This window comes from Falco peregrinus, chromosome 10 (genome assembly GCF_023634155.1).
Source record: "Falco peregrinus isolate bFalPer1 chromosome 10, bFalPer1.pri, whole genome shotgun sequence".
Lineage (NCBI taxonomy): Eukaryota > Metazoa > Chordata > Aves > Falconiformes > Falconidae > Falco > Falco peregrinus.
The window spans coordinates 14,116,198-14,135,351 of record NC_073730.1 but is presented as its reverse complement, the minus strand read 5'-3'; the positions used below and the strand labels follow the sequence as shown (position 1 = coordinate 14,135,351).

At 36.8% G+C, this 19,154-nt stretch overlaps 2 protein-coding genes across 6 annotated transcripts; one reads left to right on the top strand and one right to left on the bottom strand.

Moving 5' to 3' along the window:
* Positions 1-7: 7 nt before the first annotated feature.
* On the top strand, positions 8-8,007 carry TRMT13 (tRNA methyltransferase 13 homolog). 3 transcript variants are annotated; one of them, XM_005237295.4, is made up of 11 exons: positions 8-142; positions 522-568; positions 658-724; positions 2,201-2,263; positions 2,395-2,464; positions 2,921-3,027; positions 3,989-4,156; positions 4,469-4,541; positions 5,252-5,326; positions 6,191-6,605; positions 6,922-8,007. In XM_005237295.4, exons 1-11 carry the CDS (start codon positions 8-10, stop codon positions 7,115-7,117), a joined length of 1,416 nt encoding a protein of 471 aa, XP_005237352.2. In that variant the 3' UTR covers positions 7,118-8,007. The 3 variants fall into 3 exon arrangements, 2 of the variants coding, with proteins under 2 accessions (XP_005237352.2, XP_055670775.1); XM_055814800.1 differs by lacking the exon at positions 6,922-8,007 and having other exon boundaries at positions 6,191-6,334; positions 6,460-6,599; XR_008748904.1 differs by lacking the exon at positions 6,922-8,007 and having other exon boundaries at positions 5,252-5,505; positions 6,191-6,328.
* On the bottom strand, positions 7,307-19,105 carry LRRC39 (leucine rich repeat containing 39). Of its 3 annotated transcripts, XM_055814795.1 has the most exons (12): positions 18,048-19,105; positions 17,241-17,297; positions 16,660-16,705; positions 14,990-15,043; positions 14,292-14,492; positions 13,270-13,375; positions 12,088-12,244; positions 11,394-11,530; positions 9,719-9,864; positions 9,191-9,343; positions 8,001-8,140; positions 7,307-7,441 (listed from the first exon to the last, which is right to left on the bottom strand). In XM_055814795.1, exons 5-12 carry the CDS (start codon positions 14,414-14,416, stop codon positions 7,389-7,391), a joined length of 1,017 nt encoding a protein of 338 aa, XP_055670770.1. In that variant the 5' UTR covers positions 14,417-14,492; positions 14,990-15,043; positions 16,660-16,705; positions 17,241-17,297; positions 18,048-19,105; the 3' UTR covers positions 7,307-7,388. The 3 variants fall into 3 exon arrangements, with proteins under 3 accessions (XP_055670770.1, XP_055670768.1, XP_055670769.1); XM_055814793.1 differs by lacking the exon at positions 7,307-7,441 and having other exon boundaries at positions 7,878-8,140; XM_055814794.1 differs by lacking the exons at positions 7,307-7,441; positions 17,241-17,297; positions 18,048-19,105 and having other exon boundaries at positions 7,878-8,140; positions 16,660-17,220.
* Between the last annotated feature and the right edge of the window lie 49 nt (positions 19,106-19,154).

Sequence of the window (19,154 nt, the reverse complement as noted above, 5' to 3'; positions counted from 1 at the left end):
GACGGCAATGGCGGCGCCGGAGCTGGGCAGCGGCGCTCCGGTCCCGGGGCGCTGTGCCTACTTCGTGGAGAGGAAGAAGCGCTTCTGCAAGATGATCCCGGCTCCCGGGAGGCGCTTCTGCGGAGAGCACGAGCAGCAGGAGGTACCGGGCCTGGCCGGGAGGGGCAGCTGGCACCTTCCTGCGGCGGGGGAGGGGACGCCCCGGCGGCACGGCTGGGGCCTGGGGTGACATGGCCGCCCGAGCGGGCGGGAGCGGCAGCGCCGGTGCTGCCTTCGAGCAGCGGATGTGCTGAGGCCACTCGTTCAGCCCGGCAGGAACGCGGCCGTTACGTTATAGGTTTGTTCTTTCTCTTAGGAGCCACTCGGGTACTGAACTCTTGTCTCAATTTCTCCATTCCAGTTGACGTGCCTACCTCAGAGTAGATGCTTTATGAAAATCAGGTGTCCCTCAACAGCATCTCTAGAGCAGGAATGCTGAACGCATGCTGAAGTGTTGTCTAAAACTTTTCTTTTGTGACTAGGAAGAAAATGACAGGAAAAGAATTCCGTGCCCTCTCGATCCCAAACAGTGAGTACTTGTAAATGCCTCTCCTGTTTTTTGCCAGAGCTCGCATGAGAAATGCATCTACGTAACTTTTCTTTCCATTTGGATTTTAGCACTGTATACGAAGACCAACTACAAAAGCATTTAAAAAAATGTAATTCAAGAGCGAAGCCGAAGCCAGTAAGTGTTCAGCAGGCCCGCGCCCCGCGACCTTGCAGCGCTGCCCGTGGCCCCGCACTCGGCGCTGGTGGCCCGGCTCGCAGGGCACCAGTCTTGCACACAGGCCGACGTGTCACTTATTCCAGGCTTGCACAAGACCGGGTGCTAGGTGGTTAAACCACCGAGGCAGCACACCAGTTAACACGTAGTAAAGCATTTTATGCACTTTGAGCAATTGCTGACGCTCAGGTTTAGTCACAATTTTCATAGGTCCTTACAAGTCTCCATTTAAAGGTACGGCATCCTTTCTTTTCACTGGTCTGTGGGGAGGGGGCCGTATTGGGAGGGGGCTTTCCTTGCTCCACGGTGGGTCTTTTAGTATGCTAATTAGGTTAGTTCATACATAGTTCCAAGTAATTTTCTGTTTGGTCTCTTAATTTCTTTCCCATTTGGTTCTCCCTGAGCTTATCTTGTTACTTTCTTAGCTTGACTGACTTACAGTGTCTATTTATTCTCCCAAAGCCATGCCTTTGGTTAACTACTTGTAAGGATTGGTTAACATCCTCTGTTTTTCAAATTCTTTTGACTGTTTTGCTGTAGATATTTACATATTTTGCCTAAATTTCAAGTTAAATAAACAGACTGACCTGTTAACCACATACATGACCATGTACATGCGTATGCTTGATCTAATAATGAACTGGTCGACTACATGCAGAGAGTTCATTGTGCTGACAGCAGCTGTGAACCGGAGGACGGCAGTCTTAGCAAGCACTACAGGAAGGACGATATGGAAGCTGAATTAAGTGCTTGCTGAAATGGAATTCACATTCCAGTCTCCTCATACCCTGTGTCCCCTTTCACCATAGTTCAGTACTTTTCAGTTGTCTTAGTTGCAAATGAAAATGCTGAATTTGTTTTTCTCAAAAACGTTCTCTGAGAATAGTCTCTCACAATTGCCATTCATTTTAGAAACTCAGTGACAGATTATCCTTGGAAAGCAAAACTAGCGGGTGTTTTCTAGGTGTTTTCCTGCCCCGGCAGTCTGCTGCCCTAACCAGCTGGCTGCTTCACTCAAACTAGCAGTGAATTGTGGAAAGCTAGGCCGAGTTGCAGCCAGTGCTGAGGGAAGGAATAAGATGTATGTCTCAACAGCTGTTTCAAGAAAACCGAAGATGGCTTCTTTATTATCTGCCCTTCTGCTTTATGAGTATCGTACCTTTAGTATTACCTGGGAAACCTTAAAATCACCTCCGGCATCAGTCTAGTAAGTGTTGACAGCTTAACTCTTACAGACATGTTCAGTCTTGTCAAAATGCGTCAGAACAGTCATTTCTGGTGGGGACTCGGGATCAGACTATAGGGAAAAAAATTACTTGAAATATCTTCTTTTGCAGTGGATTCCTATTGCTATGTATTTTATCATAAAACCAGTGAAGAATTTAGCATTTTGCTTCCTGATGATTAACAAAATCATATTTCTTTTGAATTTTAAAGGTCTACTTTGTTCAAGATATTAATGCAGGTTTAAAAGACGTAGCAGAAATACCAGAAAAAGAAGTGAGTACATTTATTTATTCTAAAGCTTAGTCCCTACATAACATATTGCAATTTATCATATGACTAAAGAACTATCAAAGATAAAAAGCTCTTGAATTTATGGATGCCACTTTTATTTCCCCCTTAAAAAGGTACCTATCTGTTCTCTATCCAAAGAAAAGCTGGATAACTTAATCATCACATTGAAAAAAGCAAGTACTGGTGAGTTTACTTAATACTGAAAATAAGACGTTTTAAATTGAATTGATTGAATATTTCATTGTCATTTTTGCTGTTAGATATCTGTGAAAATGTAAGACATTTGGCACTAAACGCATCTGAAGTAATTATTAGCAAGATAATAGGCAATCCTTCTATAGCTAAATTTTACTCAGAAGAATATACTAGATTGAGAGAATGATAAAATACTGAACTTTTGTTCATATTGCTAATTTCCCTTCCTTCTGTGTTTTTTGTTTCCCACTCGAGATACCACTACAGATAATACAGCTCTGTTATAAACATGTGATGATAGATTTATGCTCCCAACAGACTGTTTTGTTGGTGCTACAGATTGAGCTCATGCCTGAATATTGTAACGTATGTGTTACAAAAACAAAAACTCTTGGAAACTGGAAACCTATACCTTACAAGTTTTGTATTTGCATTTGCATGCAGGTCTGGAACTTCACCTTAAGGAACAAGTACTGTCCCACCAGGCTTTACAAGAAGCCTTAAATGACCCAAAGAATGGGGAATCTGCTGTCAAACACTTGAAACAACAGGTATGATCGCTGCTTTACTCATAGGTATAGATGTTTTTAAACACACGGAATTCTGCTGCTGTAAATTTGAGTGACTGTGCATCCATGATGCTCGTCACTTCACGTAGAGGAAATCGGAGATGCTCAGTAACTATGCTCTTCAAATAATAGCATGTATATAACCTTTGAATGGCTGTTGTGTTAAATGTTAGTAACAAAAGTTTATTAGGATACTGAAATAAATTACAAATTATGTGGTGGTATTCTGAATTTTAACTAATGTATTCTTATTTTATATTACCTCATAATAAATCTGAGCTACCAAAGGTAAAATGTTGTATTTACTAAGAATTAAAAAGGAATTTTTTTACTTTTTCTGTAAGAGCTGGTCCTAGACTTCCTGGTTATATAACAGATGCATAAAAAGAACTGGAGAGCCCGAGTTTGCCTTCTGCCTTTTTAAGTGCATTGAACAGCAAGAATTGTAAGGGAGATGAATTGCATACTGTAGCAAAATAGAAAGTTTTGGGAAGAAAATCTAAAAGTGAGAAATGTCTGGATCTTACTTTCTTCCCATGTTCTAGCTTTCCTATGTATTACAAAATGCTTAACTGCAGCAGAGAGAGAGGGCTCTGCGGGCACTGATGCTTCACAGAAAGATCTAGTACAGTACCCATATTTTGGATGTCTACTTTGAGAATCGGCGGAGAGTATTATAGCATGTACCTGGATCCTACAAATCCCACTCCAAAAAAATGCGGGTGGAGTTCTGCGAGCAGTGGAAAAAGGGCAGGGTTATGCTGACTAGCCAGAAGTTATAATCCCTTTCCTCTGTGTACACATCATCTTCTTCCTAATCCCTCATGGAAGGAAAGGCTTGAAAAAGTCTTTTGAAGTTTGGTGAAGTAATCATTTTCCACTGGGCATTACAATACACGATGTATGTATTTGCTTGGTTTGTATAATCTTTTGATGTTTGTAGGCTTCTATTTTAGGTAACATGGAAAAACTACATTTACTCGGTCCAGGAAGATGTTTTGTTGAGTTTGGAGCTGGGCGAGGAAAGCTGTCTCACTGGGTTGACGTTGCCTTACAGGATGCTGAAAATGTTCAGTTTTTGCTTGTGGAAAGGGCAACTACAAGGTTCAAGGTAAGAGGTTATTGTCACATTGGCAGACTATAATTTTTAAACTATTGTCATTGAAGCTATTAGTATTTGCTTTTTATCTTTAAAACCAAAACAAAACCTTTACATTTTAAAAGTTTTTGGAAGTGTGATTGCCTACATTCCATACTTCAGCAATAGCAAATTTATTTAAAAAAAAAAAATCCTGGTGTATAATGTTGGAAATATGCAGATGTTGACTTGACAGGAAAAAAAGTCTAGCATTAATATCTGGAGCAAAAGTATAATTATTAGTGGGCAGCCCTGCTTAATGATCTTGTTGTTATGTTTACACAGGTGGATGGAAAACATAAAAGGAGAGATTCTGTATTTGAAAGGCTTCAAGTTGATATTCAGCACTTATGTTTAAGTAAGTTCCTTCTCGGCTTGCATAACTGTGTAACTAGAGGCTTAATTGTAGATTTTGAATACTGGAATTCAAGTCAATTTGTATGTAGCACGCTTAGATGTACTTGGGTTTGAACATGATTCTCAGTGGTTACTTGGACATGTTAATGCTCTGTGTATATACATATATACACACACATACATGTATTAAATGGAGACTTAAAATTTTCTGCTTTTTATACACTTAGGAGGACATCAATGTAGGTGAGAAATACCTAAACAAAACCACTTTGAATGTTTTTTAAGAACTTGCAGGACTAAAAACCATTGCATTGTTGGTTGTAGGCGTGCAGAATGAAGCAAGTCATGCATATCATTGATTTGCTATGCATATCAGTACTACAGAACTCGTGGGAACACCTGTCACCAGGAGATGCATTAACATATTTAAATTTCATAGGCAGTATAGAAAGGCTGAAGTGTTTAAATATGCTTCTCAGCCACAACATCCAATCCTCTTAACTTCTTTTAAAAAAGAAACTTTCCTTTGAATAGCTTATAACTGTATATACAGTCCACTGTATTTTTAATAGTGGTAAACATTTATTTCTTTTTTTAAGTGTGCTGAAGTTACATTATCTGAAAAAAATATTGCCCCAACTATAATAATAGAGGTTCTGGGGTTGTTGTGGACTGTATGTGGGCATTATCTTTTTTTTTTTCTCTCTCCAGATAAAGTACCTATTTTAGAGAAGAAAAAGCTACCACTAGTAGGTATTGGGAAACATTTATGTGGTGCTGCAACAGGTATGAATTACATATGTGTGAACTGCAGAAAACTACAATACTAAATCTTACGATCTGGATGGACTGATCTTCCCAACTGTCCTTTTAAGCTTTTCTTGCCCTCTTAACCCTTTTTTAGTGAATGAAGCAATTATATGTCATCTAAATATCTACTGACATCTATTGACTTCAGTGGAATAGTAAGTGGAGAATAGATGCAAGGCTACACTAGACAGAAGTAAAACCTTTCTTTTTCTTTATCTATACATCTAAAAGAATAGTAGAATAAAGAATAGTGTGTGGTGGCATGGGTCATATATTTGTAAACTGTTGGAAGTACTGTTTTAACACCATCACCTCTACTCTGAAATACTTTTCTTTCTCAATTTGTGTTCTGAAAATGAGAAGAATATGTTTCTGTCCTGATAATTTTAAACACGCTTTTTCTAATGTTACGTCTCTGCTAAGTAAAGGCATCTCAAATATGACACCTATATAGGTACTGTTACAAAGACGACAGTTAAGCATTTAAGAAATACATGTATGTATTACATAGATTGTGTCCTAGATATCAGACTTTTAGAGCAAATACTTGAATGTTTTACAGGGAAGAGATAATATGCCAGTTTGTTAACCAAAGTATTTCGAATTTACTTGTGTAGAACAAATAGAGGATAAGCCCTTAGTAGCTCCAGGGGTCTCAATAATATTCATTTAGGGTTTTCATGTTTTCAAAGCATGCTTGTAATTTTTGGTTATGCTTAAAATTGCTTTTTGACCTAGTTCGTGATGTATGCTTTTATCCTTCGTGGCATATAGCCTTATGCAAATAACGGCATGGTGTTCATCGCTATTTTTGGGGGGGTATATCTGGTTTTTTCCTAGATCTTGCTTTGAGATGCCTGGTTGAAAGTTATACAACTTGCTGTGATGGAGAATCTCAAGAGCCTGCACCAAAACGCTCTAGGACTGATAAGACAGAGGTGGCTTCTAACAACTCTGCTGATAATGAAAGCAACAAAGATGACTGTAAGCCTGTAGCTGGAATTGTTATTGCACTGTGTTGCCATCACAAGTGTGACTGGACACATTATGTAGGCAGGGAGTTCTTTAAATCAGTAGGACTTGGACCAGTAGAATTTAATTATTTTCAGAGAATGAGTAGCTGGGCCACTTGCGGTATGCGAGAAACCACAACCAAAGCCTCTACAAGTGACGAAAGTGAAGATCAGTCTAACAACATGGAAGAACATGAGCAAACGTGCAGCAAGACCGAGAGCGGTTCTGATACTTTACAAGGGTATGTAATTTTTTTCCTAACAAATGGACTTCTGCAGAAAAGTAAAATTACGTATAGTGGTACCTGAAACTTTTTTGGCTCCTTCAAAATTACTTACTTTATAGAAACATTTTAATTATGAAATTTATAGAAATATTCTACTTTAAAAATACAATTTTCATGGACGTACATTTAAAAATATTTAAACAGTCGTGCTTGCCTGAGTTGAACTTAAGCGTGATTTCACTAGTTTTTCTAAGCTTAACTACTGATGTTAATTAACAAAACTATTCTTCTGACACGTTGTTAATTCTTTTCCTCCTTTCTATGAAACCAGGATACTTACTGTTGAAGAACGAAAGGAGATAGGTCACCTCTGTAAACTGCTGATTGATCATGGACGGATTGAATATTTACAACAACACGGATACAAGGCTGCACTACAGTATTATACAGAGCCTGCTGTGTCCTTGGAGAATGTTCTGTTGACAGCTGTCCCAAGTCTGTCTTTGATACCAGAGCCAACTACATGACAGAAGACAGATCTGGAATTGATAGGAAAAAACCCCTACAAAACTAAACCTGGATTTTTTAAAAAGCTAATTCATTGCTTATAAAGAGCTCTTTAAGTCTTTCCTGTGCCCAGGAAAGGTCTTATATTACCCAGTTTCACTAGGAATTACAAATATGCAAACAAATTCTCATCAGTGGAAAAATAAAATGCCCAAGAACGTTTAAAACCTGCTGTGTGCTGCTTTTCCAGGAAGTATACTTGATATGTTCTTCCATTCACAGTTACGTTCTTTATTCATTATCATTTATGACAGAAGTACCAAAAGTACAGCTTTCCAGATTTCCTGAAAGACAATGGGTTAAAATAAGAGCAATTAACATACTTTATTTTCACTTTAAAAGTTCAGGATAGCTTTGTGTTTCCTCTTAGGTTAATTAAGTAGGCCCAGGTACTTTGATCAGCCTTTGGCGCTAGGGGAACGTTAAGGACGAAAGCTTACTTGTAAACTGTCATCTTGATATATTTTTGCTAATTTGATTATTCATTTATGAAATATTGATAAGAAAAAAGCTTCCTTAGCGTTCTAAACCAAGAGCATTTCGGTCATCAAATTTTTAGGCCTTCATGATAAATAGAATGAAGATCAGAGAGAACATTTTATATCTGCAATGAAGTGTCCGCAGTTAACAGCTGCCACCTGCACATCTGTTCAGAAGTGCTTCTCCTGGTCTCTTACTGCAACCTACCCTCAGTAAAAATCTCTTTACAGATTTTTTTGAAAATATTAACTCATTTATTAAGAAGATTATTCATATTTTATTTGTCTGTGTATCCTAGCTTTTGTTTATCCTTCCGTTCAGCACTGCATTCCCGAGAGATCTGAAATAATAAAAAAGCCATACCTCTTTTCTTGAGTGACTCCTGGATATACATGTGCATGAATTCAATGCCAAACATTTCCTGTTGCTCCTCCTCTTCTGTATTCTCACACGGAGGGAGCGTTACCTCTAACTCCAGTGGGTTGTCTCTGAAGTTGACAAATCTGACAGTTCATCAGAAAAGGTTACTCTTGCAACAGGTTTTGTCCAGAGAGAACAACTCTTTTGAAACAATTAAGATTCTTCAAACAGTTTTTTGAGCAAAATAAAATGTCTTTTCTTATACTAAACTCACCACTGTATTAGTAGTATTAAGTAAACTAAGCCAAGACAACACCTTTTAATAACCGTAGCTGATTGTGGTGGGAGAAAATCCTGCAGTCCTTGTCATTTTGTCTTCGGGTTTGCCTGACCCCATTGTCAACCTTACTGAACTTCCAAAACCAGATGAGTGGATGACAACAAGAGTGCAAATGCCTGCATCCTCCCAGCTTTGCAAGGCAATAGCCAGCCCTGTCTCCCTCTGGTTTTGGTCCATCCCTGAGCCTTCTTCCAAAACATCTGAAAACAGAATTGTCTTAACTGGGCTAGATGTGATTTATTTAGACTAAGGTTCTTTCTCGAAAATGGCCAGCATCTAGTAATTCAAATAAAAATGCAAATAATAGGAAAGTTTCTGTCGCAGTATACAAAATAATATTTCAAGTTCTACCAATTAAAAATGTACATTTAATTATTTTTTTTATTTTTCAAATAAAATATAGGAGAGTTTCATCCATATCCTTATACCCAATCCTTTTTGTTTAATCCTGAATTCTTGACTTCTCTAGTGCTAAAGTTCAACTTCTTGTCGTTTTTATGTTTGTCACATATTTTTCCTCCTAGCTCTTGGCTTTAGAGAGTGATATAAAAGGTCAATTAGAAGTGGGCGTTTGGACCTTTCAGAAATGAGAACATATATATCACAGTCTCCTTTTTCATTTGGGACTGTAACTATCATAGCTTACTTACTCAGATCAGTTGTGCTACACAACCCTTCTTGACCAGATGCTCAACTGTTGCGAATTTGTGTAATTATGCTGACTTACAGGGTATTGCGTCCATCTGTACAACTGTGGACATGCCTTAGTATCACTTTATGATGTACAACTCAAGGCAGACTTTAAAACTTATCTTCTAGTATTTTTATTTGTATTTCTGTTGCTTTTTCTTACCTCAGATTTGTCATGTCCTTCATACAGGCTGGAATATCCTTAAGTTTGTTATTGCTAAGAACAAGAGTACTGAGATTTTTCATATTGCTAATGGTTTCTGGCAAAGAGTTTATCTCATTCCTTTGGAGCCATAAAGTGTGGAGATTTCCCATTCTGTAAAATAGGTATTCGTGCAAGCAATCAAGATTCAGAAAATTAATCTTACCATCATTAATAAAAAGTAATTGGTTCATTTTGACAGCCACATAAAGGACTCTCATAAAGGTAGACCAATTCTCAAAGGAAACCCCACATCCAAGATAATCACCTAACCTCTGGTCCAAAATGTCATTGGCAAGAAATATTTAACTTGGTACTGAATTTATTGTTTGTTATATGGATTATTCCAGCTCATCCAAAATAACACATTAGGACTGATAAATCTTAAGTTTGCAGTGATATTAACATTAATATAATCCTTTGAGGTCGGATTTAATAATTAGAATTTCAATCCAGTTGAACTGAGGCCAAAATGTGAGCTTTATTTACCTGTCAATTGCCTCAGGAAGCTCCTGGAGTTTATTTCCCCCCATATCTAACCACTGTAGACTTGGCATGTTGAGAAGAGCTGAAGGGATGGTAGTAAACTGATTCATGCACAAATCTATATGTGAAAGCTTCTTTAAATCACTGAGCTGAAAAGAAAGATTTAATGTAAATTTGTATAGCTGTTGCATTACAGCACTGCTGTAATAATGTGGACTGAAAAAAAAGAACGATTTAGAAACATTACAACACGTTCTGGAGTTGGAAAGCACAGAATGGTTTCTGAGTTCCGTTAGCTGATAGTAGCTAACAACTACAGTTCTGGAAGGTAGGTAGGTTTGAAACTGATCAGGCAGAAGAATTTTATCTCCCACCTGGCAGTGAGTGCCCTAAATGCTGAGAAGCTGAATGTCGTGACTACAACACAGGTATACCCTAAGCCCTGAGAAGAAAAGGAATTTTAGAAACACCACTCTCCTTAGTATTTCATACTCCATGCAATACACCATTTTTCATTAGTCAAATATTTAAATTTTTATGAATCAAATTGCATGGACTGTAATTTAGAGGGAATCTAGACACCTGCAATGTTTTGAAGTCTACTGCCATGGCAAGACATTCTAAAAATTAAACATAGCCTTATTTCAGTATGCAACACCTAAGTCCTTTGGTGAATCCTGCCTTCAGGCGCTTTTACAGTGTTCAAGTGATGTAAAGATGTTAATTGCAAATCTGGGCCAACTGTCTAAACACTGAACACCACTCAAGTTCACATACCCAGAGTTTCATGGTGTTCATATCACTGTAGTCTCAACAGGACAGAACCACGTATTTTCTATGAGCTGTTAATTTAAAAGCTATCACTCTACATTATACCATATAACCTGTATCCACGTAGATTTTGTAAATCCTGGATTCTGATTACTAGTGTATATTTTCATTTGAAGATGTGTTGTTAGGTACTACTGGTTGGATTCACTCAATTTTGCAAGGCAATGATTGCTGTCAACTATTGCCACTACTGGGTTTTTAAATAAATTGAAGCAAGTACAAATGGTTACATAATTGTCATCTCTATCTAAGAGACTTAACAGAGATGCAGGTGTCTCTCACATTTAGGTCAGTCCAAATTAAAGCTCAGTAGTAGGTGAGCAATTGTTTTTATTCTCTCTTAATTGCTTTCAATGTCTCAGAACAACATTCATTCAACTTGTGCAGGCAGTTGTATAAATCACACAAACCCTTTTGACAGCAGCTCTGGTAAAGGTGCTTACAGTTGTGTCCTGGCACATGTTATGAATTTGTGTTCTCAACCATAAAGGGGAAATTCTGTGTGCTAAGGCATCACATCCTCAGTGCGGTAAATCAGTGAAGACCTTCAGCCTAAACAAATTAACGTCAAATGTTATCACTGTCCTGTATGCACTAAGTCATTTATCTGGACAAAATAAAGATTGGCTCCTTCAACCACTCAGGTATATGTATGTCCTCATATGGCTTCAGTTTGATTAGTCAAATACTGTTCACATACTTGTTTCTGTGGAGTAGTTTTCAGATTTGCTTTGATACTCTGATTTCACATGGGAGCACAACATTTAATGATAATTATTTTCAAAATATAAATAAATAAATTCAAAATATACATTAAATAAAACTAAGCAAAACAGTCTGTCAAAACCTGAGGAGGAAGATCACAGATACTCCTGTTGACAGCCAATTCCAATCTTTCCAGACTGACACAGTTACTTATTTCCTTAGGAACAGACTTTATTCTGTTGTAACTGAGAAGCAGCTCTTGGAGGCTAGTCAGCTGGCCTGCAGAGAACACAAATGAGAAATCACAAATGTTCACATTCATTCTATTTGAAATACAGTATTACTTGTTTTGTGTTATCCTTATACTGTTATACAAGTGCTCAGTGTTCTCACTGAAAAAAAAATCACTGAAATTTAAATAGTAGGATTTCAGGACTCTCTAGTACAGAACTGCTAAGAAAAAAAAACCCCAAAAATCAAAAAAGCCCTTGGGAACATAGGCTACTCGTGTTGTGGACTCAGAACATGAAGCCTGTTTTTTCAGTACCACATTTCTAGCTGTGTTCTGATGTCTAGTACCTGCTGCGCCTACAAACTTTTTTCTCATGCTGAGCTTTCATAAAGATATGTCTCCTCCATCTGCCCATATTTTTTTATTTATTTATTTATAGGGAATGCATGGTTTTAAGATCTCTATCACACTGTCACATTTAAATTGTCTGTTTTCTAACTACTCAATAGGATTGTTAGACAGGCAAAGTGCCCCCAAATGGCATGTTTGTGTAAGATTAATTTTCTTAGGAAAGCAGCTTAAAATAAAAGAAAGCACAGCTCACCAATTTCTTTAGGTATACTTTCAATTGAGTTCCGGGATAGATCTAGAACAACAAGACTCTGAAATCTTCCAATGAACTGAGGAATTTTCTGCAAACTAGTTCTATGAAGCTGCCATTCCTGGAGATGGACTAGTTTCAATAAGCAGGAAGGTAGTGTCTAAGACAAGAAATAGGAACCAGAAGAAATTCCACTTAGTATACAAGAATACAGACTTACATAGAAGTTTTATTTGAAACAGTAACAGTTTTTTTCTTCTCAAGCTACACCATAACATCCTGAAATGAACACCACCAATATGGGTCATTCTGACCACAGATTTAACCTGCCCAGTTTTTGCTCCCAGGATTTAGATATCTGCACTACCGTCATTGCTTGAAAAATGTCAGGCTTGCTTATTTCTTTTCTTTGAAGAAAGCAAATATAACTGAAGAGAAAACTGCTCTAAATAGCCTTTTTTCATTTAAATGGTGATCTAAATTCTATTATTCTGTTAAGAAAAACAGTGAGCAGCTGAGAGTAAAAGTGCTGAGGAATAGAAAAGCCACAATGTCTGTATGCTCTGAGTCCTGAACAAGGAACACTGCCCTGTGGACACCAGAGTATTGCTGAGTGTGGCTGTCACTCTCTCACTGCCCTCAACATGGTCTAATTCTCATCACCTCACACTAACTGCCATCTGCATTTCTGTGTGGCTCAGAACAGACGCTGGCTTCCACTCTGTCATTGATTCTACAGTTAGCTGCTTCCCTCCATACATCAGAAACAAGAACAATAGTATTCTGGGAATCTACTGATTCACTTTTACTCTTAGAAACAACCGTAAGAAACACTTTCCTGCACCTAAACATAGAGGGTTTTCACCTTGACACATTTCAGTAGTTCAGGCGTGTTAACGTTAAATGATGATTTATTTAATTAAACTCATAATTTGCACTGTAATAATTTCTAACACAAAAAAGCTTTTGGTGCTCTATTTTTGCAGAGTAATACTTAATACTGAGGACTAAAAAAGTCAGCTTGCTTTTACACTTTCACAACAGTGTGTCTTAATTGTTAGCAAAGCACACAGTAAGCACTTCATAGATTAAAAATAGTGCAGCTGTGAGTACAAAGTTGTAAATAGTAGTTTTCTAATGCATCAGTCATTCAATCCAAGCAGCATTCATTCCTATCATCACTACCTTCCATTCTTCTTCCTCTATCCTTAAAATTGCTCTTCCATCTTCATTAATAACTTTTTCTTTGAGCTTTGCTAAAGCAGCTCTCTCCTCCCAGACAAGTAGTAGCCTACAAGGGAAAGAAGATCTGTCAGTGGTGCAACAATGAATACAGGCAATAATTACTATCCGTTCTACTTTTCTGGAACAAATAGACAGTAGTAGCCTTTTTGGATGCCAAACAACTTTTATTATATCTAGATGCTAAATATGCTATCAATTTCAGGGAAGAAAAGAAGATAAAGTAATGTTTGGCTCAGGTAATTTATAGGAATTTTATTTTACAATTCTTCAAATTTACAGTCAGAAGGAAGACATAACTTCATTCACTTTCATTGTACTGCAGCAGGGCAACAGAGTAAAAAGTCACAGGGAACTAAGTTCCAAAGCCGTTAATTTTTAAGCAGTTCCCTAAAAAGAAAGCCTTCAGTTCCACCAAATGGAATTGCAATCAAACAGGGTAAATCAGCTAGGGATTCTTTTCACTTGCTTTCCAAAGGGGACTTAAGAATTACCAAAATTAGGCCAATTCTCTTTTTCTCCTTGTATTTTCCATTAGTAACTTTTGAATTTCTTACTCCATTTCAAACATATCTGACAAATTAGGAAGAGTTCCAAGACCAGAATGCTAAATTCCTTCACATTTCATGAAACTGCTGGGCAGACAGCAGACCAAGTGACCCTGTTAATGCCTCTATTGAGAAGAAGGCATAACAAATTAAAACCTCCACTGGTGAAAATATCCACACAGGAGAGGATTTTAATACTTGAATTTAGAGGATTTAGTGTATATGCTAATGTTTTTATCACGGAACACAATTCTTGGTTTGACCTGACCATATTATTGGATTCTAACCAGTGGGAATTCTGCTGGAGTAATGACTAAACAGACTCTGGATGAGTCTGAAAAGACTGATTATGGTCTTCTGAAATGTAACATACGGTCTAGCTTTTCACATACTTAGAAAGATTTATAATTTACCTACCTTCCTGCAGACCTCTGTCTGAATTCCTTTTCTTTCTGTAATTCTTCATTTATCTTGTGTATTCTCACTTCCCAAAGTGTCTTCACAGCAGTGAATGTTCCAATGCAAACTGCAGTTTCAGTCATGATCCTTACATGTTCAGATTCAGTCACAGGAATCTGATTGTGAATTTCAGGCTCAACGTATCAGCACATGTATCAGCTACCAGATGGGGACAGTGACATGAAAACTAAAATACTGCAATAGCCACTTGATAATATTATTAAATTTAGTTAATGTATAGAACTGAATTTTACCAACTGCTTTCTCTTTATAGAAATAAGTAATCGCACCTGGTTAATTTTTTTTATAATAAGAAATGGTACTCTTGCAATCTCTCTGCATTCTTAGTCAGTGAACAACTGCTTCTCTCAGTTCCTTCCAATGGTAGGCTGAGTACTGCCCATGATTACTAAATGCAGATACAAGCATTCATTCCTTTCCCAGGAAGAAATGAAGCTGTTACGTGCAATACAGGACAGTTAAATCCTGGTTACTGCATCCTGGCAGCTAGCTGGTATAAATACTTACAAGTAAAGGAGTTTTGCACTTTAGAGAAACTGAACTGTTGCTGGAAATAAATTTGTATACTTTATTTGCATTCATTTTCTCCATAGTTTAACTCATTATAATATATTTTATAGTTAGTAATGCATTACCTTTAAGAAAAGGCTTTTAAAATTCTTCAGATCTCTCCAAATCTTCTTGTAGCCCTGAGTGTCAGGTTCCACATTTATTAAAAAAAAAAAAAAAATAGCCTGAAGTTCTGAAGTCATCCATTCCTTAGTGAGATAATTAATACATATTTTCCTGAAGAGCAGCAAACCAGGATACTCAGCTATGCTAATCAGAGCATCCCTCTAAAAAGCATTCTTACTGCTGTTACTGTAGCCATTTGGGGAAGGGTATTTTTGGAAATAAGCTGGAGCCAAGATATTGATATTCAGATAAGCTTGGAGGGCTAAACTGCATGCCAACAGCAGCGTACCCATGACACTGATAACCAGAATGGTCCCTTTAAACTTTTTACTAATACTTTCAGGGAAAGGTAAGAAAAACCTCTTACACGTCCATTCAAACTAAATGAGTGAGGGTAACTTTCTTCCAAACAAGAAGGTAGATAACAACAAAAGTGGAACTTCAGGTCTTTTATACATATATTTCCCTACAATAACTGCTGCAGGCCTGTCTTTTAGAGCAATCTTTTCAATCACATTTATTCCATTATAATTTTGTATGGCATGGATAAGCCAGAATTGCTTAGTGAACATTTTTGTGTTCAAACTGTCAATCAATCTGTTTTGTTTACCATGCTTTTTGCTAAGATAGTTATTTGTAAAGCCTGACTATACTGAAATCACTTAATTAAAAATTTATAGCCAAATAATACCATATGTAAGTTGTCAGGAACGCTTCCTGTTCTAAAGACAGCATAAAAATCAAATTATAATGCTTGAATAAAGAAGAATCTCATCCAATACATTAATATTAAAGATTCTTAACTGTTTGTTAAGAAAAATTGGCAGGATTTGACAGGTGATGCAAATGGCAGCGACAGTGTGGCACAAAGCAGTCTGGCATTTAGGTTCATAAAGAGCCACTGAATTTTTTCTTGTAAACAGAGGATAGTATCCTCTTTCCATCCCCCACATAAATGATCAAATTTACTAGTTTGAAGGATTAACCTTTCTTTCCTCATACTAGCTACCTTTCCCATTCCTCATCCCGATATGCAACAGTAATAACTAAGACACTATATGAGGGGTTTTCTGCTCTGATTAGTAGTTACGAATTAAATTGCCTTATTTTTCAGGATTAAACTTCTATTGAGATTAAGTGATTCACCTGATCTCTTGTTTCTTGTTGTATAGAGACATTGTTTGAAATATAAGCCTTTTTAAGCTTATAGTTCTTCTTATATAAATTTTGCAGAAAAGACATTTGTTAATACTTGCATTCCTAAAACCAGTATTGGACTATACAGTTGAAAAAAAAGTACTCAAAACAAAACATAGTAAAGCTTACACTGGGTAACTCTTGCTGTGGAAAGAACATTATTCAATAAATATTGCTTTAGAACCATGAAATATGAAAGAGGGCCTAAGTATATGACTTTGTTTTCAGGGAGATTTAATGCTATAACAACAGGACTACCACCAAATTCTTATTATTTGTCAGGAAAATAAAAACTAATAGTCGTGCCATCGTGGCCAACAATTCAGAAGTGAATTTCCAAGTGTGGCTGTAAAACAACTGCGAATTTACTCCCAAGTAATCAGATGTCCCAACAACCTCATCTCCAAGCATCTGAAAGAGTTTAACAGCTTACCTCAATTACTCGGTGTTTTCAAGGATTTCCTGCGACTCACCGCTTTCTGGGCAAGAGCAGAGATAAATTATGAATCTTGTCTGTACTATTTAGAACCATTTAGAACTCTCACTCAGACTCTAATGCAATGTCAGTCTAGTTCTAATTTTAACCTATAGCTGAGAATAGAAGGTATCACATGAGGCACTTCTGCAAAAACCCCAAGCATTTACCGCTCTCAGTGTCTTCCCAGTTTGCTGAACATGACTGGACGCCCATTAACAAAAGTTACAAATTGTGAACAAAAAGAACAAAGGAGTACCTGTGCTCCACAATGAAAAATAATCTAGTTTTGAATTCAAAATGACAGTTACTTGCTTTATTCTAGTAACGCTTCCCTGCAAGATAATTAAGATTCAAAGTGCTATTAAACAGCAACATGGACTAATTAGATTAAAAAAAAGTATTACATCACTAAGTATTTTACTCATTACTTTTGCCCATGCTGAAGAATTCTCTTGTTGAAGGATTTTAGTGCAAATTATCAAAGTCCAGACAGAAAAGCAATTTTTATTAGGATATGCAGAGGGGTAATTACTCACCCCTTTTCATGTTTCCAATCATGAAAGATTTTAAACATTCTATTTCTTCAAAGAGCCCTTGGGGAAGATAAAAGGTGAACAACTCTGTCAGAATCTTTTTCTTCAACCAAATGGAAAGAGAGAGCAATAATCACAGGTCACTATTTGAAGCAGAAGCCATAAAACCCGGTAATTCTGACCAGTTCTTACACTGGAGTATAAAATGTGAAGATGGAATTTTAAAAATGTCATTCATTTGGTTATAACCCTCTTTCAGTACAAATCATTTTTCCATATTATTAGATTCTAACAATAGCACATAGAACTTCACACCCAAAAAACCTCCTCTCCAGTCCATGACCAACTAAATACCTGAACACCAATACCTATTTAAAAAGACACCAACTGTTTTAGCTTTCAATTGTCCAAGTTGTTTTTTTTCGAAGTTACGCAAAAGCAAAACCGATCCAACAGGATCTTTGGTATAGCTATTTCTTCTTTCAGTTTTGGTATGGATTCAATCCCCACAATGCTTTTTAATCGATGCTTTTTCTTGATCTAAAAACGTCATAACCAAAAACCTAACTACTTAATTTTGTCTTCCTTAAATGAGACAGATAAGTAGAGCTTGGAAAAAAACCACAACCACCTTCCCTTTTATTGGGAGTTTTGAAAGACAAATCTCAGGCTCCTTGTGTGAGCAAAATTATTCCTTCCCAAATATTTCAAAATCACTTTATTGTTTTCCATCATACACTTATACTCCCTCAATTTATTTTCTCCATTGTCATCACATTAAAAAATACGCTATTCAGACTAATCCCTTACCATAACAATATACATGTAGGAAAGTAGCCATTAGGCTGTATTCTTTCGGTAGTCTTGGGTGCAGCACATTCTTCAAGATAAAAAGAAAGAGAAGTTTGAGTCACCTGTACAGGATAATAGTCACTGCATGAGTCACAAATAAAAACAATATTACTACAGTGCTTTCGGGCTTTAATTTTTTTTATTAGGAATATATAAATCTGATAAAAATGAAATGTGATAAGCATGATTTATTAGTCAAATGCTGCAAGAAATGACCTATATATAAAAGACCCTTATACCACAATAGAAATATAAATAGCACCTTACACATATGCTCCCATGCTCCCTCCCCTGCATTACCAGCTTTCCTCTCGCTCAGTCTCAACATCAACGATAGCAGAGATTCTGGTAGCTTGTGTCTTGCATCTTCACAGCTAAATGCAATAGACAACTTTGGTCTACAATTCTGGAGAATGCTCCTGTAGAGACAGTTTTTGATCTATCTAAAGAGAGGAGAAAATGTCCATTTTGTGCCTCACAATTTTTAAGGCCACGTAACTTTCTTTTCTTGTGTCTGTTTGCAGCTTAGGTTTCTAGGAGGTATTTTTAATCCAACAATTTTCTCCATGTCTCCTGGTAAATAACCAGCATAATCCTCATCCACTATTTCCTCTGCCATAAAGTCACATAACTGTTGTCTGTTCTGAAGGCATTAACTTGAACGTATTCATTATGTGCCTTGTATCTGAGTTTAAAAAGTCCTTATCTCACACAGTATTTTTTTTTTAATGTTAATTCTTTGTTCTATCTGATTAGGCTGTCCAATTCTAGTATCTGAACATCAATAATACGATGCAAACTTTTAGAACATGTTCTGCTTACTGTCAGGCTTACCTAATGACAGAATAAAAAATTAGATCCTCCTTTTTTTTCTCCTTTTTTTTTTGACAGATGCTTTCTATAAAAAACAAAAATAACTGGAAAGTATTTAAGAACTGCAACTACTTCCAGCCTATAAAAATACAGTATATTCTAGAGAGTATTAAGGCCCTGATTGTTATCAATAAATGTTATCAGTAAGCATTTGAATAAATACAGACTCTTCATTTATAATATGATAAAGAA